The 24278-nt window shown below is 57.3% G+C and overlaps 1 protein-coding gene across 1 annotated transcript in view; it reads left to right on the top strand.

The window, feature by feature from the left end:
- Window positions 1-24278, top strand: part of Lrp1 (LDL receptor related protein 1) — an 83875-nt gene that overhangs the window by 43771 nt on the left and 15826 nt on the right. The window contains exons 21-57 of the mRNA XM_075954860.1: window positions 1268-1450; window positions 1755-1955; window positions 3508-3753; window positions 3914-4111; window positions 5058-5262; window positions 5446-5610; window positions 6082-6326; window positions 6438-6566; window positions 7165-7392; window positions 7485-7659; window positions 7753-7847; window positions 8014-8163; window positions 8336-8476; window positions 8851-8985; window positions 10468-10599; window positions 10861-10995; window positions 11164-11293; window positions 11416-11542; window positions 12397-12548; window positions 12636-12760; window positions 12960-13337; window positions 14896-15085; window positions 18249-18453; window positions 18572-18764; window positions 19455-19580; window positions 19678-19806; window positions 19926-20045; window positions 20244-20357; window positions 20964-21113; window positions 21195-21317; window positions 21538-21654; window positions 21824-21952; window positions 22162-22284; window positions 22374-22514; window positions 23046-23236; window positions 23736-23919; window positions 24057-24142. Of these exons, the coding sequence (XP_075810975.1) occupies window positions 1268-1450; window positions 1755-1955; window positions 3508-3753; window positions 3914-4111; window positions 5058-5262; window positions 5446-5610; window positions 6082-6326; window positions 6438-6566; window positions 7165-7392; window positions 7485-7659; window positions 7753-7847; window positions 8014-8163; window positions 8336-8476; window positions 8851-8985; window positions 10468-10599; window positions 10861-10995; window positions 11164-11293; window positions 11416-11542; window positions 12397-12548; window positions 12636-12760; window positions 12960-13337; window positions 14896-15085; window positions 18249-18453; window positions 18572-18764; window positions 19455-19580; window positions 19678-19806; window positions 19926-20045; window positions 20244-20357; window positions 20964-21113; window positions 21195-21317; window positions 21538-21654; window positions 21824-21952; window positions 22162-22284; window positions 22374-22514; window positions 23046-23236; window positions 23736-23919; window positions 24057-24142 (5996 nt within the window). The remainder of the gene's footprint in view (window positions 1-1267; window positions 1451-1754; window positions 1956-3507; window positions 3754-3913; window positions 4112-5057; window positions 5263-5445; window positions 5611-6081; window positions 6327-6437; window positions 6567-7164; window positions 7393-7484; window positions 7660-7752; window positions 7848-8013; window positions 8164-8335; window positions 8477-8850; window positions 8986-10467; window positions 10600-10860; window positions 10996-11163; window positions 11294-11415; window positions 11543-12396; window positions 12549-12635; window positions 12761-12959; window positions 13338-14895; window positions 15086-18248; window positions 18454-18571; window positions 18765-19454; window positions 19581-19677; window positions 19807-19925; window positions 20046-20243; window positions 20358-20963; window positions 21114-21194; window positions 21318-21537; window positions 21655-21823; window positions 21953-22161; window positions 22285-22373; window positions 22515-23045; window positions 23237-23735; window positions 23920-24056; window positions 24143-24278) is intronic.

The raw sequence follows: 24278 nt of genomic DNA, 5'->3' as shown, positions 1-24278 counted from the left end.
GGTTCTGAGCTGGCATGGCCTAGGACCCTTCAGGAGGAGGTGCGCCTGACTGGCCATTAGACATAGGAGAGTGTGAGACTTCCTATGGGGACAGAAGGCAGCTTGGAGACTCGAACACTTCCGGCGGTGCCAGCTGGGCCAGGCAGGCAGACAGAGAAGAGAAGCCTCTGCATTGACAAGGGAATGAGGCTGCTTCTGAAGTGGCAGCTTCCAATAGGGTATGAGGGTTAGACAGGCTTGACCTGGCAGGCAGTGGGGATCAGACAGAGGCAGTGGGGAGCACTGGGAGGAGGTACAATGTCGGTGACACTTTGGGAGACAGCTCCAGAAGGAAATTAGAGCGCACTGAACTTCAGTCCCTCCCGGGGAAGAAGAGTCAGATCATAGGCAGCTGATGAGAGTTGAGACGTGAGGAGAGGGTACCAGCCCTGTGATGGCAGAAAGGATGGAACGGTGGGCACACTATGACAGTGTGAGACCCAACCCGGTACCTGGCCAGTGTGGGCACTTGGGTGGCATTTCCATTATGGCTTGCAGGCTTGGATGGGGCACAGCACAATCCTGCTGGACCAGTGAGCTTGTGCCCCAGCCCCGCCCCCAGGCTATACCAGTTCCCTGCACACATGGAAAAATTGCTGAGACCTCTGAGCCCTTTGACCTCTGACCCATGCTCTGCCTCCCGCCCACTCCCTCCCCACTCTGGCTCGATGGGCCCATCTCAGCCGCTTCCCACTGGGGTTTCCTTTGCTGGGTGTGCAATTCCAGGTGCCCTTGTGGCTTTACTCTCACTTAATTCCTGTCCCTGCTCAAATGGCTTCTGCTCAGAGCCCTGGTGACTCTCTCATCTGAAGTGTCACCCACGAGACTGGCGCCGTTCCTGGTTTCGTCTCCACAAAGTGTGTCATTGTCTGCAGTCATAGCCTTGATCTGTCTCCCTCCACTAGGCCCTGAGTTATCTCGGAGCAAGAACTTGATCTTAGTCCCTGCCAGTGCCTGGGCTGGTGCCTAGAACCTAGCTGGCACTCGGAGGGCATGGAGTGAATGAGGGAAGCGACAAAATCCTTAGCCGGTCTCCATCCTGAGTGTAGAGAAGGGGACATTAGATGATCACTGGGGTCCCTGAAGGTGTGGCATCTGAGACTCTCGACGGGTCTCTCAGGGCTGCCAGGCTGTCCGCAGGCTCACGGGATGCTCCAGGACTCTTCCGCTTGGCATCCGGGCTGACCTGGAGGGCCTCTCCCTCCTGATGCACCCCCATGTCTTCCAGCCACCAGACCTCCTGGAGGCTGCCATACCGATGAGTTCCAGTGCCGGCTGGATGGCCTGTGTATCCCCCTGCGGTGGCGCTGTGACGGAGACACCGACTGCATGGATTCCAGTGACGAGAAGAGCTGTGAGGGGGTGACCCATGTTTGTGACCCAAATGTCAAGTTCGGCTGCAAGGACTCAGGTGAAAAGAGGACTGGGGGGACCTCAGATGTGGTGGCAGGGGTAGCGGTGGTGGCGTAGCGGGGAGGGGAGAATCAGGAAGGGGCCAGGTCTGCACGAAGGACCCTGGGAGCCCAAACCCTGGCTGGAGGTGAGTGTCCTGCCTGCTGTCTTAGTTACCTGTGTGGATTTGACAGCAAAGGCTTTGTGGTTCATAGCGGTCCCCAGAGCGCTTCAGCGATGACCCTGTCAGAGAAGCCCACTGGGTCTGGGCACAGTGAGTCCCAGTCTCCAGGCCTGCTCCTCATGTGCTCCTGCCCCCCCAGCTCGGTGCATCAGCAAAGCGTGGGTGTGTGACGGAGACAGCGACTGTGAGGACAACTCGGACGAGGAGAACTGTGAGGCCCTGGCCTGCAGGCCACCCTCACATCCCTGTGCCAACAACACCTCCGTCTGCCTGCCCCCTGACAAGCTGTGTGACGGCAAAGACGACTGTGGAGATGGCTCAGACGAGGGCGAGCTGTGCGGTGAGCCGCGTCCTGGCCAGGACAGTCTGTGGGAAGGGGTCTGGGGCAAAAGCCGGCAGGATGCAGGGTCTCCAACAGTGTCCATTGGTCTAGGGCTGCCGTGGCCCAGCATGAGGCATCCCACAACTCCACCATTTACTCCATAAGGTGGCCCAGTGAGGCAGCCACAGTATGTCTCCAGATGAGGAGGAGGAGGCACAGAGCCCTTAAATAGAGTAGTCCAGAGTCATACCACTCCGCGGGCATGCAGGGAGGTGGTTAGTCCAGAGTCACACCACTCTGCAGGCATGCAGGGAGGGTTAGTCCAGAGTCACACCACTCTGAGGGTATGCAGGGAGGAGGTCAGTCCAGAGTCACACCACTCCACGGGCACAGCAGGGAGGTGGTTAGTCCAGAGTCACACCACTCCGCGGGCATACAGGGAGGGGTTAGTCCAGAGTCACACCACTCCGCGGGCATACAGGGAGGGGATAGTCCAGAGTCACACCACTCCACGGGCACAGCAGGGAGGGGGTTAATCCAGAGTCACACCACTCCACGGGCACAGCAGGGAGGTGGTTAGTCCAGTCACACCACTCCGTGGGCATGCAGGGAGGTGGTTAGTCCAGAGTCACACCACTCCACGTACATGCAGGGAGGTGGTTAGTCCAGAGTCACACCACTCCGCAGGCATGCAGGGAGGGTTAGTCCAGAGTCACACCACTCTGCTGGTGTACAGGGAGGGGATAGTCCATAGTCACACCACTCCACGGGCACAGCAGGTAGGGGGTTAATCCAGAGTCACACCTCCGCGGGCATGCAGGGGGGGGTTAGTCCAGAGTCACACCACCCTGTGGGCATGCAAGGAGAGGTTAGTCCAGAGTCATACCACTCTGTGGGTACAACAGGAAAGGGGGCGGTTAGAACTCCTGACCTGGAATAGACCCCCTCAAACACTGCTAAATAGGAAGAGCAGGCTGGAGGTGAGGTACAGGGTGGAGCAGACTTCTGGAGGAAGGGAATTTAACCGGGTTCCCAGAAATGAGCAGAATGTGCAGAATGAGGGAGTAGGTACAGGGTCAGGGTCAGTGAAGGCCACAGGGGTGATGTGAAGGTCTGGTAGTCACGTGACTTCTGTGAACGAGAAGAATGGAGGCTAAAGCCATCTAAGACGGACCCAGAAACTGCTGACATGGTGGCTGCCTGACAGCAAGTTCCAGATCCTGTCAGAGGGGCCAGGGCATTCCCCTCTGCACCCTCCCCCAAATTACACCTCAGGAGGGAGAGATCAAAGAAAGGGCCTTGACCAAAGGGCTCTCCCAGAGAGGAGGCAAAATGCCCAGGTCCTAGCTGTGGACCCAAGAGGGTTACGGGAACATGGAGAGCGGAGAGAGGTGTGGGGGGAAAGGGGTGACGATCTCAGGTGTCAGGTTCTCGTGTTCCACGTGTTCCCCCAGGGCAGGGGCTTTGCAGGGACCGTGGGTTAGGGTTTCAGGGCTTGGGATGGGACACAGCCATGTCCTGCCTCCTGCCAGATCTTGACCCTGGACCTGTCCCCTGCTTGTCCCCGCAGACCAGTGCTCTCTGAATAACGGCGGCTGTAGTCACAACTGCTCAGTGGCTCCCGGTGAAGGCATCGTGTGCTCTTGCCCACTGGGCATGGAGCTGGGCCCTGACAACCACACCTGCCAGATCCAGAGCTACTGTGCCAAGCACCTCAAATGCAGCCAGAAATGTGACCAGAACAAGTTCAGCGTGAAGTGCTCCTGCTATGAGGGCTGGGTCTTGGAGCCTGATGGCGAGAGCTGCCGCAGTCTGGGTATGACTTGGTGCAGTGTGGGGGACTAGCCAAGCTGTCCTGGCCATGCCCCTAAGCCACACTGGGTGGGCACTATGTGGCGGAAGGCCCAGGCCAACAGAGACCCTCACATACCTGGACAGTGCACCCTTCGCTGACCCACTCCCATCCCTCCCACCAGATCCCTTCAAACCTTTCATCATCTTCTCCAACCGCCACGAGATCAGACGCATTGACCTTCACAAGGGGGATTACAGTGTCCTGGTGCCTGGCCTACGGAACACCATTGCCCTGGACTTCCACCTCAGCCAGAGTGCCCTCTACTGGACCGACGTGGTAGAAGACAAGATCTACCGTGGGAAGCTTCTGGACAACGGAGGTGACGCGCTGGGTCTGGGAGCGGTGCCAGCATGGTACACAGATGGCACTTGGGCATTCAGGGTCACAGACCCAGATCCAGGTGGCCCCAAAACTGAGGCTCCAGTTCCCCACCCCCACCCCGTTAATTGGGTTAGGTTTTGCTGTGGGTCTCAGAGCCTGATGCCCGTAATTATCGTGAGCATTGCTGCCAGCCCAATAATTAACAAAATGATCACCCTTTCTTTGGAGTGGCCTGAAGACTGGCTCCCCAATCTTGGAATTTCAGGCTCAAAAGGAAAATATCGTGTAAGGATGGACTACCTGGGCCTCTCTCTCAGAGTAACCTGAGCCGCCACAGGCTCAGGATTGAGGATCTGTTGTACACTGGCATTGGACACAGTGTTGATCAAGACAGGGTTTTAAATTGTGTCAGGGCGGGTCCCTGAGGAGGTGGCATCTGAATGCAGGCGAGAAGGCGGCTTGTTTTACTATTGTCGATTATCAAGGAAACTTGAGAACATCTCAGATGTCCATGGCCAGGAGACTAGCTAAGGAAACTGATCTGTTAACCGCATGACAGTCCCTAAAGTAAGGAGACACATGGGCGTATTAACATAGACTATCTTCAGGACGTCCTGTGGAGTAATTTCTAGCAAGTTCCATCATACTGCGTCTAGCTTCCGTCCTCCTGACCTGCTGTCCCAGCTAACCCCATCTGCATGGCATGCAGAAAGTGGCTGCCCTCACCCCCTCCTCCAGGAGCCCCTTTTCTACCCACCTCCTGGTGGGAAAGAGGCCTGGGTGAGGAGAGTTGGGGACACTGGGATTGCCATCGTGGGAGCCAGGCCTGGCAGAGGACTTGGCAGAGGAGTTGGGGTGAGGGTGGGTCGTCGGGATCTTGGAATCTGTGCCTCTACCGTGCCCCAGCCTAGGAGTGCCTAACCACCGCAACCCTCTCTCCCTAGCCCTGACCAGCTTTGAGGTAGTGATTCAGTATGGCTTGGCCACACCAGAGGGTCTGGCTGTGGACTGGATCGCCGGCAACATCTACTGGGTGGAGAGCAACCTGGACCAGATCGAGGTGGCCAAGCTGGATGGAACCCTCCGGACCACTCTGCTGGCGGGGGACATTGAGCACCCAAGGGCCATTGCGCTAGACCCTCGGGATGGGTGAGGACTGTGTCTGTCCCCTCTTGTCCCTCCCTAGCCCTGTGGTTCCCCCTCCCCCACCCTGTGTTCTGTTCAGCCTGGTCAGGGACACCTGTCGTCTTGGTACTGCTGGCCCCACCTCTCCCTTGTTTTACCTGTGGCACCGCCACCACCAGCTTCGGCCTTCCTCACGCTTCTCCCTAGGATCCTGTTTTGGACAGACTGGGATGCCAGCCTGCCACGGATTGAGGCAGCATCCATGAGTGGGGCTGGACGCCGCACTATCCACCGAGAGACAGGCTCGGGGGGCTGGCCCAACGGGCTCACCGTGGACTACCTGGAGAAGCGTATCCTCTGGATTGATGCCAGGTCAGCATTCTCCACCAACCAGGGTCGAGGCAGCAGCACCGGGGCAGGGGGAGGGGCTGGGACCAGCACTATGACAGGAGAATTGGGGGCAAGGGATGGGGAGGACTAACTGACAGAGAAAAGCAGTTGTGATCGACAGCTACCCACCTTCCTCTCTGCTTATACCCTGTGCCCTCTGCTGAGGGCTCTGCCTGTCTGGAACCAAGACGAGGTGCCTTTCTCTAGCTCCATCAAAGCTCTAGTGCCATCTGCAAGCCTGGGAAGGAAATCTAGAAGACTTCCTTGGGGGTCATGAGGCTAGGATCCCCACCCCACCCCATCCCGTCCACTTCAGTCTTGCGTTCCTTCTTTGGTCACCCGGCAGGGCTCAGGAAAGGTTTATCCATCAGGAGGGCTATTGGCAGGGGGAGGGAAGACGGGCACCTGGGTACCTCCCTGAGACCCTCACTGTTCCCTTGCTCACACTCTCAGGTCAGACGCCATCTACTCAGCCCGGTACGACGGCTCCGGTCACATGGAGGTGCTGCGGGGACACGAATTCCTGTCACACCCGTTCGCAGTGACACTGTATGGCGGGGAGGTGTACTGGACCGACTGGCGGACAAACACACTGGCCAAGGCCAACAAGTGGACTGGCCACAATGTCACTGTGGTACAGAGGACCAACACACAGCCCTTCGACCTGCAGGTCTATCACCCCTCCCGGCAGCCCATGGGTAAGGGGCCTGCGCTGGCAGACACAGGGAGGGTGAGAGTTGGGGTGGGGTCCAGATGAGAAGGGCCGGGTAGGGATCAACACGTCACAAGATGTCTTCTCTCCGGGGCAGCTCCAAATCCGTGTGAGGCCAACGGTGGCCGGGGCCCCTGTTCCCACCTGTGCCTCATCAACTACAACCGGACTGTCTCCTGTGCCTGCCCCCACCTCATGAAGCTCAAGGACAATACCACCTGCTACGGTAGGAAGCCGCTTCCCCCAGCAGATACGGGTAAACTGAGGCTGAATAGGAGGTCAGGGGTCCTAGTGTTAAGCAAAGGAATGGCTGGAAGGAAGGGCTCCAAAAACCAGTACTATAGCTATCGGGATCTAACACAGGCGGGCCTGCCTCTTTATGGTGGTTCTTAACCTGTGGGGGATCAAATAACCTTTTCATGGGGGTCTTATATCAGATGTATTGCATAGTAGATGCTTATATTGTGATTCATAACAGTAGTACAGTTGGGGCTGAAGAGATGGCTCAGCAGTTAAGAGCACTGGCTGCTCCTCCAGGGGTCCCAGGTTCAATTCCCAGCACCCACATGGCAGCTCACAACTCTCTGTAACTTCAGAATCAAACACCCTCATACAGATACATACAGGCAAAAAAAAACCAAAAAACAAAAAACAAAATAATCTTATGGTTGGGGTTACCACATGAGGAACTGTATCAAAGGGTCACAACATTAAGACAGTAGAAGGCCAGCAGCATCGGAGGGCACCTGGGGAGGGACCTATCTAACCTAGGCAGGAAGCCTGGAGGCAAAGACTGCCTTCAGTGACTGGCCTGCGCCCCACAGAGTTTAAGAAGTTCCTGCTGTACGCACGTCAGATGGAGATCCGGGGCGTGGACCTGGACGCCCCCTACTACAATTACATCATCTCCTTCACGGTGCCCGACATCGACAACGTCACGGTGCTGGACTACGATGCGCGCGAGCAGCGTGTCTACTGGTCTGATGTGCGCACGCAAGCCATCAAGCGGGCCTTCATCAACGGCACAGGCGTGGAGACGGTCGTCTCTGCAGGTTCTGATGCTGTTGTCCCCATCCCAGGGCTCGCCCCCAGCATGTCCCCCTGTCCCTTACTCCAACCACCGACTCCCCGTTTATGCCCTCAGACTTGCCAAATGCCCATGGACTGGCTGTGGATTGGGTGTCCCGAAATCTGTTCTGGACAAGTTACGACACCAACAAGAAGCAAATTAACGTGGCCCGGCTCGATGGCTCCTTCAAGAACGCCGTGGTGCAGGGCCTGGAACAGCCTCATGGCCTGGTCGTCCACCCGCTCCGTGGGTCAGTCTGCGGGTGGCTCGGGGCAGGGGAGCGCCTGAGTGAGGGGGAAGGGAAAGAACTCTTCCCTAACTCTCTTCCTGGTATTTTCCCCAGCAAGCTCTACTGGACTGATGGTGATAATATCAGCATGGCCAACATGGATGGGAGCAACCGCACTCTGCTCTTCAGTGGCCAGAAGGGTCCCGTGGGTATGTGCTTGCCTGCTTGCTCCTGCAGGCTTCTGTCTCTCTCTGGTGCCCTAGGTCTCTCCTGATGGCTTAGTCCTCACTCCACCTTGTCCCAGATCCACACATCCTCCTGTGTTCGCGGCCCTGGTACCAGGCTCCATGCCTGTGATACCTATTCCTCTTCCAGGGCTGGCTATTGACTTCCCCGAAAGCAAACTGTACTGGATCAGCTCTGGGAACCACACAATCAACCGTTGCAATCTAGACGGGAGTGGCCTGGAGATCATCGACACCATGCGGAGCCAGCTGGGCAAGGCCACGGCGCTGGCCATCATGGGTGAGGGCTTGGGTGGAAGGAAGGATGGGAGGAGAGCAGGCCAGGCACGGTTGGCCCGATGGTGGGGGGGGGTCTCCTGGGTCCCACCTTCCACCCCTGAAGCCTCATGACTTCCGCGGGAGGTCTGAGTCGAGGGCCTTCCCAAGGGTCTTATTCCCTCCTGTCACCCCAGGGGACAAGCTGTGGTGGGCCGATCAGTTGTCGGAGAAGATGGGCACCTGCAACAAGGCCGACGGTTCTGGGTCTGTGGTGCTGAGGAACAGCACCACGCTGGTTATGCACATGAAGGTGTATGACGAGAACATCCAGCTAGGTAGGCAGTGGGTGAGGGATGCCGTGTCCAGGGGGCCTGCGGCAGCGGGCATGGGGGTAGGAGAACTTTCAGCCGCGAGCAGCCCGCTAGAGTAGTGGGCCGAGACAGTCCGGGTGGCGGTGGGTTAGGCTCTGCTCGTCACCCTCAGGGACTTCCTTTCCTTATCTCCACTGAGGTGTCCTGTAGGCTCACAGTCTGACTAGAAGGTCCGGGGCCTGGGAAGACAAAAGACCTGGAGTTGGGTTAGGTTGGCGAGACCCTGATAGGCCCAAGGTGTATCCAGTGGCCACCCTGTCCCCGAGCAGCCCAGGCCTGTATCTGAGTCTTCCATGAAGCCGTCTAACCTTTCGGCTCTGTCCACCACCCCTCCCCAGAGCGCGAGGGCACCAACCCCTGCAGCGTCAACAATGGGGACTGCTCCCAGCTCTGCCTGCCAACCTCAGAGACAACTCGGTCCTGTATGTGTACTGCTGGCTATAGCCTCCGGAGCGGACAGCAGGCCTGCGAGGGTCAGTTCCTGCGTCTCCCACCCTAACCCTAATCCCTCCTCCCACACTGCTCCATCTTGCATTTGGGAAAGACAGTGTTCTTCATGCATTCCAATGCAACTTCTGGGTTTGATGCATCACTTCTCTGGGTACCACGGATAAAGGCTTGAGACAGAAGATAGGGCCAGCATAGTGAGAAACTGGACCACAAAGTGGCTGTGTCTGTCTGGTATCTACAGTAGGTTTTGGTGAGGTAGACAACCAGGTGACAGAGGCTTTATAGAATGGGTAGAATTTGATGCTTGGCACGGTGAAGAAATGGGTTGGTGGTAGTGTGTGCTTAGTTTGCCCTGAGTCCCGAGTTCTAACCCAAGCACGTGTGTGCACTGGGGACACACGCACACAATACCATACAAGAACTAACAAATGGTGCTAAGCCGTCAAGTTCCAGGGCCCCTGAGCCCTGCAGTGGGCAGTGTGGGAAGTCTGTGATAAGGTTGTGAGCTAGGGTGGGGTTCCTGTAGGTTCTCAGTCAGGAGCACCTGGAGAATGGTGTTTGGAGGAGATTAACCTGGCGGCAGAGAGCTTACAGAGTGGGGGAGGGAGGCACGGAGGCAGTTAGGAGGCAGTTAGACGGGTTAGGAGACCGTGAGAAGTGGGTGTGAGGAGACCGGGCTCTGAGCTGGGCAGCAGCTGGCTGGCAGGGAAGGGACGAGACACAGACATTTCACAAGACCTTGCCCATTTACGAGCTTGCCCGAGGACAGCACTTTTTCCCAAAGTCCTCTGCCAGAAACCTCCTGCTTTGATGTGGGAGGGTGTTACAGAAGGGAACGCCGGGCCGAGCAAAGTGGAAACATGGTTGTTGTTTTTTTTCTGCATGGTGCCTCAGAGCCTTGAATGTACCTGCGTGAACTGAGCATCTTACAAGGGAAGACTTTTAGTGTCTGGGGTTCCACAAATGCATTTGACCATGTATTATTTCTTTCACAGAGCTCAAGCAACCAAGGCCTATCGGGGAATTTATTTGGCACATATCCCATCAAAGGGATGAAAGTCAGGGAGGGGTCTGGGAGGCGGGAATAGTGGTGCCTCCTGAGACATGGGGCAAATTGGGAGCAAGGCCAACCCAGGGGCAAGCAAGGTGCTGGGAACTTCGTATTGGAAAGGGATTTGGAATAGAGCAGACGCAGGACGAAGAGAAAACTAAGGTCAAAACCAGTGCCCAACTGGGCATATAGATTTGGGGGTCCTGCCCTTGTAGCCTCCCGTGAGGGCCTTGGAAGGCACAGGGTTAAACTCAGTGGCGGGTGAGGGCTGAGAAAGGAATGTAAGTCTCTTTCTGCCCTCTACTGGTGATGAGTGGCTCTGCAGGTGTTCCCTCAGAGCTGGGGCACTTGGAGGCCCCACCCAGTCAAGTGAGCCCTCAGGAAAGCAGGCTGAGGGTGATAGGGGCCAGGCTTCACCAAAAAGGCTCATGCCCGAAGTGTCCTTGTGTTCCAGGTGTGGGCTCTTTCCTCCTGTACTCCGTGCATGAGGGAATCCGGGGAATCCCTCTGGATCCCAATGACAAGTCCGATGCCCTGGTCCCAGTGTCGGGAACCTCACTGGCTGTTGGGATCGACTTCCATGCTGGTGAGCTGTTGGCCTTGGGGATGGTCAGCGTGCCCCCGTAGCTTATGGGGGTGACATAATTGCAGACCTAGAAGAGCGGTCTGTACCGGCTGTAGCTGCCTCACTCCTTCCTTCTTGTGGTCCTCGCCCACCCCCAACCCCAAGCAAGCACCTGGTACCTCCAGCCTTCACGTACCTCTGTCCTGACCCTCCTCATGGTTTGACCCCCTTGACTTGTCTCTGCATCGATGGGTGTTCTCATGTCCGCCCCTCTGTTTCCAGAAAATGACACTATTTACTGGGTGGACATGGGCCTAAGCACCATCAGCCGGGCCAAGCGTGACCAGACATGGCGAGAGGATGTGGTGACCAATGGCATTGGCCGAGTGGAAGGCATCGCGGTGGACTGGATTGCAGGTGAACAGAGGAAGGGATTATAGGCTCTAGAGGAAAAGCAGAGGCCTAGGAGACATAAGGTCTGAGAAGGTATGGGCAGGAGCCAGTGGGAGCTACAGGGAAAATTTGGTTGGACGGGACCAAGTCCGTGGCTCTCTACCAATCTTCCTGAACCTACTTCGTCCTCAGGCAACATCTACTGGACAGACCAAGGTTTCGATGTCATCGAGGTTGCCCGGCTCAATGGCTCTTTCCGCTACGTGGTCATTTCCCAGGGTCTAGACAAGCCTCGGGCCATCACTGTCCACCCAGAAAAGGGGTAAGGACCTAGGCAAGCTGGCTTGGATCTAGCCTTGTCACTTTGACCACAGTATTTACTGACGAGGCCCAGGGCCTGCCTGGTATGGGCCCTGATCCCCCACTCCCATCCCTACTCCACAGGTACTTGTTCTGGACCGAATGGGGTCATTACCCGCGCATTGAGCGGTCTCGCCTAGATGGCACAGAGAGGGTGGTGTTGGTCAATGTCAGTATCAGCTGGCCCAACGGCATCTCAGTGGACTATCAGGTATGGGCGCACCCTGGAGCTGATGGAGTAGGTGCCCTGTGCCTATCCCTGTCTGTTTCCCTGTGGTTAGCCAAAGTCAGGGTTAGTCATGGACCAGGGAGTGCTGTGGAGTCTTCTAGCCCATCCGCCTCCCAGAGTAGTCTTCGCCCTAGGATGGTGTGGGGGTGATCATGTGAGAGAACTGGGTGTGGTGGCGTGTGCCTCTATAACCCCAGCACTCCAGAGGCCACGACAGAAGATCCAGTTTGAGGTCAGTCTTGCTGCAATAGTGAGTTTAAGACCATCTTGGGATGCTCATTTAAGACCTTGTCTTGCTGGGCAATGGTGTATGCCTTTAATCCCAGCACTCAGGAGGAAGAGACAGGTGGAGTTCAAGGCCAGCCTGGTCTACAGAGTGAGTTCCAGGACAGCTAGGGCTACACAGAGAAAAACAGAAAACAAACAAACCTAAAAAGACCTTGTCTCAAAAAAAACTTTAGATAGTGAAGGAACTGGCTGAAGCTGCAGCCTAACATGCTTAGCCCTGGGTTTAGTCTCCAATCCTGCAAATGAAAGTGGGGGGGGTGGCTGGAGAGATGACTCAGAGTTAAGAGCACTGACTGCTCTTCCAGAGGTCCTGAGTTCAATTCCCAGCAACCACGCGGTGGCTCACAACCATCTCTAATGAGATCTGGTGCCCCCTGCTGGCGTTCAGGCAGAACAATATACACAATAAATAAATACATCTTTTTAAAAAAGAAAGTATGGCGCAGAGGTATAGCCCCACACATGGCGTACCCTTCCTGCTGCCTGAGATGCAGACACTGGCTGTGAGTTTAGGGCCCTGCGGTGAGGTGGGCACTTCTGCCCTGCAGGGTGGGAAGCTCTACTGGTGTGATGCCCGGATGGACAAGATTGAACGCATTGACCTGGAGACGGGCGAGAACCGCGAGGTTGTCCTGGCCAGCAACAACATGGACATGTTCTCGGTGTCCGTGTTTGAGGAATTCATCTACTGGAGTGACAGGTGAGCGCCGTGTCCCGCTTCTGCTTTTCCCACATGTCTTCCCTTTCTGGCTCGTTGGCACCCTGCTCGTGCCTTTCCTTTCTCCAGGACTCACGCCAATGGCTCCATCAAGCGCGGGTGCAAAGACAATGCCACGGACTCGGTGCCCCTGAGAACTGGCATCGGTGTGCAGCTCAAAGACATCAAGGTCTTCAACAGAGACAGGCAGAAAGGTGAACAAGGACAGCCTGGCGTGGAGGAAGAGGGACTCGGAGAGCAGTCAGAGCCTCCAGGGCGGGGAGGAAAGACTGGATACTATATACCGTGGCTGAGCAGGGGTCGGCTGAAATCCCCAGCTGGGATCCCAGAGGTCAGAGGCACCAAAGAGCCTTACCCTGTCCACTGTACTATTCTGATGCCCTCTGCCCCTAGGTACCAACGTGTGCGCGGTAGCCAATGGCGGGTGCCAGCAGCTCTGTCTGTACCGGGGCGGTGGACAGCGAGCCTGTGCCTGTGCCCACGGGATGCTGGCAGAAGATGGCGCCTCGTGCAGAGAGTACGCCGGCTACCTGCTCTACTCGGAGCGCACCATCCTCAAGAGCATCCACCTGTCGGATGAGCGCAACCTCAATGCCCCAGTGCAGCCCTTCGAGGACCCTGAGCACATGAAGAATGTCATTGCCCTGGCTTTCGACTACCGAGCGGGCACCTCCCCGGGCACCCCTAATCGCATCTTCTTCAGTGACATCCACTTCGGGAACATCCAGCAGATCAATGATGACGGCTCAGGGAGGACCACCATCGTGGAAAGTGAGCCGAGCCCCAGTCCTCCCCAGGCACCAACCAACCTCCCGCTGCTCTGAGTCCTACCTGCTGTATGGTCCTAAGGCAGTGGTTCTCAACCTACAAGTCAAAACTCCCCGGGGAGGGGAGGGTCAAATGACCCTTTCACGAGGGTCACATGTCAGATATTTACATTACAATTCATAACTAGAAAGATTATAGTTATGAAGTAGCAATGAAAGTGGTTTTGTGGTTGGGGTCACCAATCATGAAGAACTGTATTAAAGGGTCGCAGCATTAGGCAGGTTGAGAACCGCTGTCCTAAGTGGCCAGGTCCACTGCCATTGTAGTAGCCTGCACATTTCCCCAGAAAGAGGCCCCTTCCTTGCCCGCATTGGCTTCATTCTGCCCCAGGATACACAATACTGGCAGCAGACGTGGCCTAGGTGCACCTCTGGTCACGTAGCACTCAGTAGCTCCCGCGAGCATCCTACCCTGACCTCAGGAGTCAGGGTCTTAGAAGCATGTCCAGGAAGGCTGAACTCAGCAGCCAGTGGCTCTTCCAGACAGTGCCAACCTCAGACTGTCACCAGGAAACAGCCTTTCGGCTCTTTCGCCCGGTCCTTTACCCCTTGTTTTCTCAGCTTCTGCGACCAGCTGTCTGCTTGGGATCTTTGGCCCATTTGCCCCTCCCGCCTTTTTACTTTCTGTGTTGCCACAGATGGCTTTGGTTTGAACTTCTGATCCTCCTGCCTGTTCCGTGCCCTGCCCCAGTGCCGGGGTCATTTGGGGTTATAGGTGTGCACTACCACGCCTTTCTGCTATGGCACTAGGACTTGAGCCCAGAGCCTTGTGCATCTAGGCAAGCACTGTGGCACCTGAGGGTCCTTCCCAGTTCCCCTTCGGTCCCTCTTTTCATTCAGGTCCATATAGACCATCTAGGCACGGAACTGGATGCAGGTTACACAGCAGAAAAAGAACAGGCCTGTCCTTCAGAGTCCTGGGACATTTCTGCGCAGTGTCCTGTCTGTCTAAAAATGGAGTGTCCGAGCTCGGTGGGGGAGTACGTGCTTACTGTGTACAGGACCTTGGATCTACCCCCAGCAGCTCAACTGGATACTCTTAATCTCAGCTCATCAGGGGAGACTGGGAGCCAGCCCCTCCCTGCGTGTTGTTCATGTCACATTGTAGTCAGGCTCTGGCAGCCGCGCAGGCACACACAGAGGGGCCACTGAGCCTCCCCTGGAGGAGGAGGACACCACTGTGAGCTCTCTCTCTTTATATGCTCTACCCCGACCTTGTGTCGGCTTTACAAAATATTCCGGTTCAAGGCCTCTGGAAGTAGGAATCTTTCCAGTCTGGCCCTAGTAGGATTTAGTTACCTGAAATCTCCATACGTGGATAAGCAGGAACCCCAGCTCCCAAAGAGTGTGACAGGCAAGGTGTCAGGGCGCAGGGGAGGAGGAGGAAGGTGGGCCACGGGTCATGGCACGGGTGGTGATGTGGGAGAAGCTGAGGCAAATCAGACCAGAGGCCTCTAGCTACACTCCCACATCCCACAAGCCCTCTGCTCTGTCTCTCACAGATGTTGGCTCTGTGGAAGGCCTGGCCTATCACCGTGGCTGGGACACGCTGTACTGGACAAGCTACACAACATCCACCATCACCCGCCACACAGTGGACCAGACTCGCCCAGGGGCCTTCGAGAGAGAGACCGTCATCACCATGTCGGGAGATGACCATCCCAGGGCATTTGTGCTGGACGAGTGCCAGAAGTGAGCTGCTGGGCCTCAGGGGTGGGGAGTGGGGGCAGGGGCAGGAGAGGCACTCTCCACCGTTGCTTGATGTGTGGCCTCAGTGAGATACATAACCTCTCTGAGCTTCAGCCTCCTCCACCACAATGTGGAACAAGGATAATCGTTCAAATGCCAGAACCAAAGGGAAGGTTGAGGGCTGTAAGGGACGCTTCTGGCTTTGTGACCGTCGTCCATCACATGGCCACACTCTAACATTGAATAAGTACCTTGTGACTCTAGGACTCGGCTCCAGCGAAGCCTGAGCATGTGGAAGCCCAGCACAGGTCTCATCCATGAGCAGCCGAGCAGTGACAGGTCTGTCCGTGGTGACAGAAGGCAGCTGTGGGCACAAGGCTCAGGGTGGGAAGAGTAGGAAAAGAGCAGAACAGGAGGTCAGCAAGAGGACAGCAGAGTCTACTGCACTGGGCATGGCAGGCCTGAGCCGGGCAGGGGGCTGGCCCACCTGTCTCCAGCTTGTCCTGCCTTTCCTCATTTTGCTCAGTGGGCTTCCAGTGAGCCTCACCCGCTCCATAGCTGTCCTGGCTCATGTCTGAGCAACTTCCCCGGCCCGGATCAGCTGGAATCGGGTGTTCTCAAACAGCTTCGGTAGGGAACAAAGGGACCAACAAGCCCCAGAAGCAACCACACAGAATGGTGACTGTACCCCTCATTCCTCACCTTGGCGTAACTCCCGCCAGATCCAGCCCAGGAGACCCAGCACGAGGACCCTTGTTCCCTTCTGCCCTAGCTGTCTGAATATGGGGACGCGAAGATTCCCTACCTTGCCCTTGGTGATCTCACCTGTCCGGGCTGGCCCTGGGCCCTCCAGGGAGAGACCGTCAGCTCAGTTTTCTGCCAGGCTAGAAGAGACACTCTCCTTGTTACCCACCAAGTTCCTCTCAGCTGAGCCCAGGAGAATGCCCTGCCCGTATCCCAGAGCCAGTGGTTTCTGAAAAACCAAAATACAAATGGATGAGGTGAGAAGAATGTTGAGGGAGAGGATAGCGTGACGGTGCCAATGGCCTGCCCTGACTGCAAGTCTAGGAGCGTGTCCACAGGAGGCAGCTGAGGGGTGATGGTGGACACGGATACCCGTGGTACGTGATACCCCAGGAGAGACATGAGATTGTCCTGGGGACCAGGTACGAGCCAGTGCGTCAGGATAGAGGCTCAGACAGCCGTACTTCTGATCCCCGCTGGAGCAATGCTGGCTTTGGGAAGCATACAGCTGAACAGGTAGAGAGTCCACCATGATTCTCGCTGCTGGCCACCTACTCCAGGAGAGCCTCCCCTCCCCCATCACACTGTCCCACAAAGCAGCGTTGCCAAACTTGTTTCTTTCAACACGGGGTTTCTCTGTAGCTTTGGAGCCTGTCCTGGAACTCCCTCTGTAGACCAGGCTGGTCCTGGATCACAGAGATCTGCCTGCCTCTGCCTCCCGAGTGCTGGGGTTAAAGGCGTGTGCCACCACCGCCCAGCATGTTGCCAAACTCTTAACCCACAGTGCATCCTTTGTAAGCCAGTTTGATGCTCCACTGTGAGTGTGGTCTGGGCTGGATCTAAGGGTGTGGAAGCCACTGGCCAGACTGTACAAGTCCAGAAGAACATTCAGGCTAGGCATAGTGACGCATGCCTATAATCCATCTTTGGGGAATAGAGGTAGAACAACGGAGTTGAGGGTCATTGAGCTACATAACGAGTTAGCTTGGGATACACCAGGCCTTACCTAAAGGATGGAGGAGGAAGGACAAGAGAGCGTGCTCTTGCTGCTGGCCAGGACAGGCTGGATGGGTACCACCTTCATCCATAAAGAGTTCTCTCACTAGCCGGGTGTAGCCATGTCCTTGGGAGGCTAATCTTTGAATTCAAGATTAGCCTAGCCGGGCAGTGGTGGCGCACGCCTTTAATCCCAGCACTTGGGAGGCAGAGGCAGGAGGATCTCTGTGAGTTCGAGACCAGCCTGGTCTACAATAGCTAGTTCCAGGACAGGCTCCAAAACCACAGAGAAACCCTGTCTCGAAAAACCAAAAAAAAAAAAAAAAAAAAAAAAGATTAGCCTAGTCTACAGGGTGAGTTCCAAGACAGGCGGGGCTACACAGAGAAACCTGACTAAGAAGAGTCAAGTTTTGCTGTGGCAGATTTGAGTCATGTATATAGTCCAGAGTTCAATCCCCAGCACCGCATAGACCTGAGATGATAGTACATTCCTATAACCCCAGCACTTGGAAGGCGGAGGCAGGAGGATCAGAAGGTTAAAGGTCATCCTTGGCTACATAGAGAGTTCAAGGCAGGCCAACATTGGAGACCCTGTGTGGAGAATAAACAGGTCGGAGCAGGGAGGGGCTGAGGTGTGGGTGGCCAGGGGCAGGTTCTGTTCTGAAGCAGCTTTTTATGTTCCTCGGCACATCTCACAGGAAGGGGGAAAGGGTTCACTGCCCCCGTTCAAGTGAGGGACTCTCAGGAACCAAGGCCCAGGGCTTGCCATCCACTGTAGGCTCTGAGGGTGATCATGTTACCATTCTTGTGCTTGATGTCCCCAGGGTCCTCACCGCCACCCCACAAGCAGCAGGGCGTGGCTGGAAGTCAGACTCCACATCCACAAAGGCCCTAAAATTGTGGAGAAAGCAAATTTGGAGGGTATGACCCGTGTGTGCCTGAGACCAAGGAAACGCTCAACACTTAACAAGGACTTCCCGCTTCAGTTCAGAGAAAGCAGTTAGCTGTAGATTCACAGAAAAGTGTGACTGAGATGATACTGTTTAATTCTGTAACCCTCTGTGAGGCAACAGTATCATCCCCACTAAACAGGAGAAAACTAAGGCACAGAGGGGTCAGGTAAATTGCCTAAGCTGGAAAGTGGTGGAGGCAGGACCAGGCCGGAGGCTGGGAGCCTGAGTCGCTTGGCAACACAGCCTCCTGTCTCAGCAAATGCAGGTGGTCATTTCACGGACTACAGCACATCCCCATGGGCACACACCGGAGCAACTGAGTGGTCGGTGGCTGGGCTCTTCTCAGCACTAAGGCTGTGTTGGCCTTTATGGCTGCCGGGTTGTGGAGCACATCCTAGGTTCTAGCTGGCTCTGAGGTTGGCCCATGTCCAGGCAGACCCTTGGTTCCTGATGCCTCTGCCCCTTCCCGTCAGCCTGATGTTCTGGACCAATTGGAACGAGCTTCACCCAAGCATCATGCGGGCAGCCCTCTCCGGAGCCAACGTCCTGACCCTCATCGAGAAGGACATCCGCACGCCCAACGGCCTGGCCATTGACCACCGCGCGGAGAAGCTGTACTTCTCGGACGCCACCTTGGACAAGATCGAGCGTTGCGAGTACGACGGGTCCCACCGCTACGTGAGTCTGTGGGGACGTGAGGGGAAACCAAGTCAGAGCAGCCGGGCGGGGCCATCTGAGACACGGTAGGGAAAGGGCCCTGAACCAAATGGGGATCCTGGTGCTGCTGTCTCAACAGGTGATCCTAAAGTCAGAGCCCGTCCACCCCTTTGGGTTGGCTGTGTACGGGGAGCATATTTTCTGGACTGACTGGGTACGGCGGGCAGTGCAGCGGGCCAACAAGTACGTGGGCAGTGACATGAAGCTGCTGCGCGTGGACATCCCCCAGCAGCCCATGGGCATCATCGCTGTGGCCAACGACACCAACAGCTGTGAGTGGGGCCTGCCACTTGCTCTCCCGTCCTCTGTGCTTCCGTACATGTGTGCACTAGTCTCTCAGGACTCCCATTGTACAGATACATATCCTTACATGCCTTTAACCTCCCATAAACTCCGAAAGCTCTAACACCCCTCCGCCCCAGCTCCCTCAAGACATCTGTTCACATGCATGGACTTGATATACTTGGGTCCATCTCATGCAAACTGCACACAAATACATGTTCATGTTGCTCATGCCTCAAGAGCCTCATCCCCATCCCTGGAGATCCTGTCACGGGAATGCCTAGTAATTCCCTCCACCCAAGCTACCCACACCCCAAACCTGACCTCATGCCCACATGCCAGGTGCAGCCTGTGCCCACCCTCAGCCTGTACATAAACACGCATACCTACACCTGGTGCAGGTGACCTGCTGCGTGTGTGTGTGTGTGTGTGTGTGTGTGTTTCACTAACAGATCCAAGGCTTTCCCTAGCCTCGTGCACACACCCTTGGCCACCACCATACACTCATCTCAAAGCCCCCAGTGCCCACGTGTCTTACCACGTCAGCACCCACGCCAGGTCCTCCCCATTGCTGGAAACCTCTGTGGCCGCTGGGGTCGTGCAGAGCCCTGGAATGTTAGGTGGGCATCTTGGGAGTGTCCAGAGCAGGGACTGTTCTGCAGCTCGCAGTCTCCCCACAGGCGAACTGTCCCCCTGCCGTATCAACAACGGAGGCTGCCAGGATCTGTGTCTGCTCACCCACCAAGGCCATGTCAACTGTTCCTGTAGAGGGGGCCGGATCCTCCAGGAGGACTTCACCTGCCGGGGTGAGGGAGCTAGCTGGGGCAGAGGCTGCTAGGGGACACTTCTTCCAAAGCTGGACTCGGGCTGGGCCCCAGCTCATGGAACCCTCTCTGTCCCTAGCTACGAACTCTTCTTGTCGGGCGCAAGATGAGTTTGAGTGTGCCAACGGGGAATGCATCAGCTTCAGCCTTACCTGTGACGGTGTCTCCCACTGCAAGGACAAATCAGACGAGAAGCCCTCCTACTGCAGTAAGGAGCCTCTGCAGCCCCTCCTCCTCTCAGACCACGGCCCCCTAGGACCCTCTCCCCCAGTCCCCTGCCCATAGCCCCTTCCTGTACCTGCTACGACCACACCTCCCCCCTTGCAGACTCACGCCGCTGCAAGAAGACTTTCCGCCAGTGCAACAACGGCCGCTGTGTCTCCAACATGCTGTGGTGCAACGGGGTGGACGACTGCGGGGACGGCTCCGATGAGATTCCCTGCAACAGTGAGTGGTTCCCTGCAAGCCCCAGCCTCCGACCTCGCCCACTTTAGGTCTCCGCCTCCACCCTGTCCTCACTCAGGCTAAGTATTTGTCCCCAGGCCCAAGATAGCTAGTTCAGGGCACTCCAAAGGGCTCTGTCCTGGGCCTTTGTGGCCCTCCAGAGGGACTCCGGCCTGATGGTATCCATGGGCCCTGTTCTAGAGACCGCCTGCGGCATGGGTGAGTTCCGCTGCCGGGACGGCTCCTGCATCGGGAACTCCAGTCGCTGCAACCAGTTTGTGGATTGTGAGGACGCCTCTGATGAGATGAACTGCAGTGAGTACCCTGCCTGTGTCTGCTCAGACCAGCTCCGTCCCTTGTCCCTCCTACCTCAGCTGGTCTGTGCTGGTTCCTCTCAGCCTTCCTGACCCCACGTGGCAGCCCCTAGTCTTCTGGGCCCTGCCTGTCCATCCTGCCCCTGGGACCCCTGGAGGTAGAGAGTGAGCGGAGGGCACCAGACTCGAAGTGCTTCTCACATGTTCTGACAGCACCAGGGGAACTGAGTATGACCCATGTAGGGTTTCTATGGCTTTGAAGAGACACCATGACAACTCTTCTAAAGGAAACATTTAACAGGGGTGGCTCACTACAGTTTCAGAGGTTCAGTCCATTATCCTCATGATGGGGGGCATGGCGGCATGCAGGCAGACATGGTGCTGGAGGAGCGGCTGAGAGTCCTGCATCTTGCAGGCAGCAGAACAGACAGCTGAGACACTGGGTGGTATCCTGAACATAGGAAATCTCAAAGCCCGCCCCCATAATGCCACTCCAACAAGGCCACACCCACTCCAACAAAGCCACACCTACTCCATAGTGCCAGTCCCTGTGAGAGTAGGGGGCCGATTACATTTAGACCTCCACACCCTCGCCTCCCCCTCCCAGGTGCCACCGACTGCAGCAGCTATTTCCGCCTGGGAGTGAAAGGCGTGCTCTTCCAGCCTTGCGAGCGAACCTCCCTCTGCTACGCACCCAGCTGGGTGTGCGATGGGGCCAACGACTGTGGAGACTACAGCGACGAGCGTGACTGCCCAGGTGACTGCGGCTGCAGCGGGCAGCTGGGTGGATGGCGGGCCCAGGGCTCGCAGCGTCCTCACGCCTCCCTTCTGTTCCCAGGCGTGAAGCGTCCGCGGTGCCCGCTCAATTACTTTGCGTGCCCCAGTGGGCGGTGCATCCCCATGAGCTGGACCTGTGACAAGGAAGACGACTGTGAGCACGGCGAGGACGAGACCCACTGCAGTGAGTGGCCGAGTACCCCAGCACCCAGCGCCCCGGTGCATGAAGACCCCAGCCGGGTCCCACCTCAGTCTGTGTGCGCGTGCCCTCGCGCTCGAGAATAGGTCACCTCAGTTTCTGAGGAGCCTCTCAGGAAGGGACACCACAGGCACCTCTCCTGTCTTTCCCTGGCAGCTGCCTGCCGCCCCTCTTCTCATCTGACTACACTCTCCGACTATTCCAGACAAGTTCTGCTCAGAGGCCCAGTTCGAATGCCAGAACCACCGTTGCATCTCCAAGCAGTGGCTGTGTGACGGGAGTGACGACTGCGGGGACGGCTCCGATGAGGCGGCTCACTGCGGTGAGGAGCAGCCTGAAGCAGATTCTGGGAGGTGCCCCCGGAAGAAATGCTCATCCTATCCCCTATAGAATCCACAGAAATCCACACATCAGCGGGGCATGTCGTCACGGCTGCCTGCTAGACCCCGTCCTCTCCTGAGTCCATCTCTGTCTCCTTGCTCCTCACGCAGAAGGCAAGACTTGCGGCCCCTCCTCCTTCTCCTGTCCTGGCACCCACGTGTGCGTCCCTGAGCGCTGGCTCTGTGATGGAGATAAGGACTGCGCGGATGGCGCCGATGAGAGCATCTCAGCCGGCTGCCGTGAGTGGGAGAGGCCACGAGGCGCGGGTGGGCAGCAGGCCTCACGGGTAGGAAGACTTCAGTGGGAGCCGCGCATTTTGTTAGTACGGATCCGTGACTTTAGCCCTGTGCCCAGACACCCTCCCCACCGTGCTCCACCCCTTCTCCCTCTCACATCCCAGGACCACCCACAGCTTGTAGAGAGGGCTGAGGGTGTTCTCTGTCCCCAGTGTACAATAGCACCTGTGACGACCGCGAATTCATGTGCCAGAACCGCCTATGCATTCCCAAGCATTTTGTGTGTGACCATGACCGGGACTGTGCGGACGGCTCTGACGAATCCCCCGAGTGCGGTGAGTCCTGCGCCAGGAGGGGGAGCCCTGCCTAGCTGTGCTTGCACCGTGCCCAGGGTAGCAGCCTCATCGTCTCCTCCCCGACACAGAGTACCCAACCTGCGGCCCCAACGAGTTCCGCTGCGCCAATGGGCGCTGCCTGAGCTCCCGCCAGTGGGAGTGTGACGGTGAGAACGACTGCCATGACCAAAGTGACGAGGCCCCCAAGAACCCGCACTGCACCAGCCCAGGTGAGCCTCGCGGCTGCTCCCACCCCTTCCCCCCCCCCACACACACACTGCACCAGCCCAGGTGAGCCTCGCGGCTGCTCCCGCCCCCAAGACCCACACTGCACCAGCCCAGGTGAGCCTCGCGGCTGCTCCCACCCCCAAGACCCACACTGCACCAGCCCAGGTGAGCCTCGCGGCTGCTCCCACCCCCTCCCACACTGCACCAGCCCAGGTGAGCCTAGCGGCTGCTCCTGCCCCCTCCCATACTGCACCAGCCCAGGTGAGCCTCGCGGCTGCTCCCGCCCCCTCCCATACTGCACCAGCCCAGGTGAGTCTCGCGGCTGCTCCCGCCCCCTCCCATACTGCACCAGCCCAGGTGAGCCTCGCGGCTGCTCCCGCCCCCTCCCATACTGCACCAGCCCAGGTGAGCCTCGCGGCTGCTCCCGCCCCCTCCCATACTGCACCAGCCCAGGTGAGTCTCGCGGCTGCTCCTGCCCCCTTTCCTCCTGTCCTCTTGTGAGCCCACTGACCTGTTCCCGCCGCCCTCCGCAGAGCACAAATGCAACGCCTCGTCGCAGTTCCTGTGCAGCAGTGGGCGCTGCGTGGCTGAGGCGCTGCTATGCAACGGCCAGGATGACTGCGGGGACGGCTCCGACGAACGCGGGTGCCACGTCAACGAGTGTCTCAGCCGCAAGCTGAGTGGCTGCAGTCAGGACTGCGAGGACCTTAAGATCGGCTTTAAGGTACATCCTGAATGGATGGGACAGCGGCTCCACCCCCTCATTCATCCATCCATCAAGTTCTTATTGGGCACTCACTCTGCCGGGCAGTGTGCTGGGCTCTGGGGATGTCGCAGGGGCAGACGGAAGTCACTGTTAGAGTCTCCATCTGTGTGGGTTTGTTCACGGGTGAGATAAAGGCTAGGAGAGAAATGAGTGGGGTTGTCAAGCAGGCGACAGATGCGTAGCTCTGGAGTTCAAGGGAAGGCCCAGCCTGGAGGAAGAATTGTTCTCCTAGAGATGCTATTTAAATGTCCAAGGAAGAGAATATAGATGGCAAAGAGCCTTAGCCTGCGCTAAGCTACACTGAGGGACTGGGAGATGAGGGATGTGTGAGGGGCACCACCAAGGTAGGATGACAGCCACGTGAGGAAAGCTCTGGGTGACAGGTCCTCCCTGGTCTCCAGCAGGGGAAGCCCAGACCCCTGCTGTGTCCTCAAGCCCAGATTCCCTGTACCCGCAGTGCCGCTGTCGCCCTGGCTTCCGGCTTAAAGACGACGGCAGGACCTGTGCCGATGTGGACGAGTGCAGCACCACCTTCCCCTGCAGCCAGCTCTGTATCAACACCCATGGCAGTTACAAGTGTCTGTGTGTGGAGGGCTACGCACCCCGTGGTGGCGACCCCCACAGCTGCAAAGCCGTGACTGGTGAGATACGGTTCAGGCAGCTGTGGGCAGGGAGGGGGTGGCAGGCAGGGAGAGGGCAGGGGCGTGGGGTAATATAGCTGAAGGTAGACTAGACTGGAGGTACAAGGACATACCTGACCAGGACCCTCTGCCTACAGATGAAGAGCCGTTCCTCATCTTCGCCAACCGGTACTACCTGCGCAGGCTCAACCTGGACGGCTCCAACTATACACTGCTTAAGCAGGTGCCGAAGCCCAAGCCTTTCTCACGTCTGTCAACTGCCCGGGCCCAGTACAGCCTCCCCAGTTCTTCCCACCTGGGCCCACGGTTGTCTCCTGTGCCCCTCCCTCCAGCCACATCCTCCCCCAGATGCGCATGTG

Source organism: Microtus pennsylvanicus, chromosome 20, assembly GCF_037038515.1.
Source record: "Microtus pennsylvanicus isolate mMicPen1 chromosome 20, mMicPen1.hap1, whole genome shotgun sequence".
Classification (NCBI taxonomy): domain Eukaryota; kingdom Metazoa; phylum Chordata; class Mammalia; order Rodentia; family Cricetidae; genus Microtus; species Microtus pennsylvanicus.
Note: the sequence above shows the minus strand (reverse complement) of the source record. Positions and strands in the feature narration are given on the sequence as shown.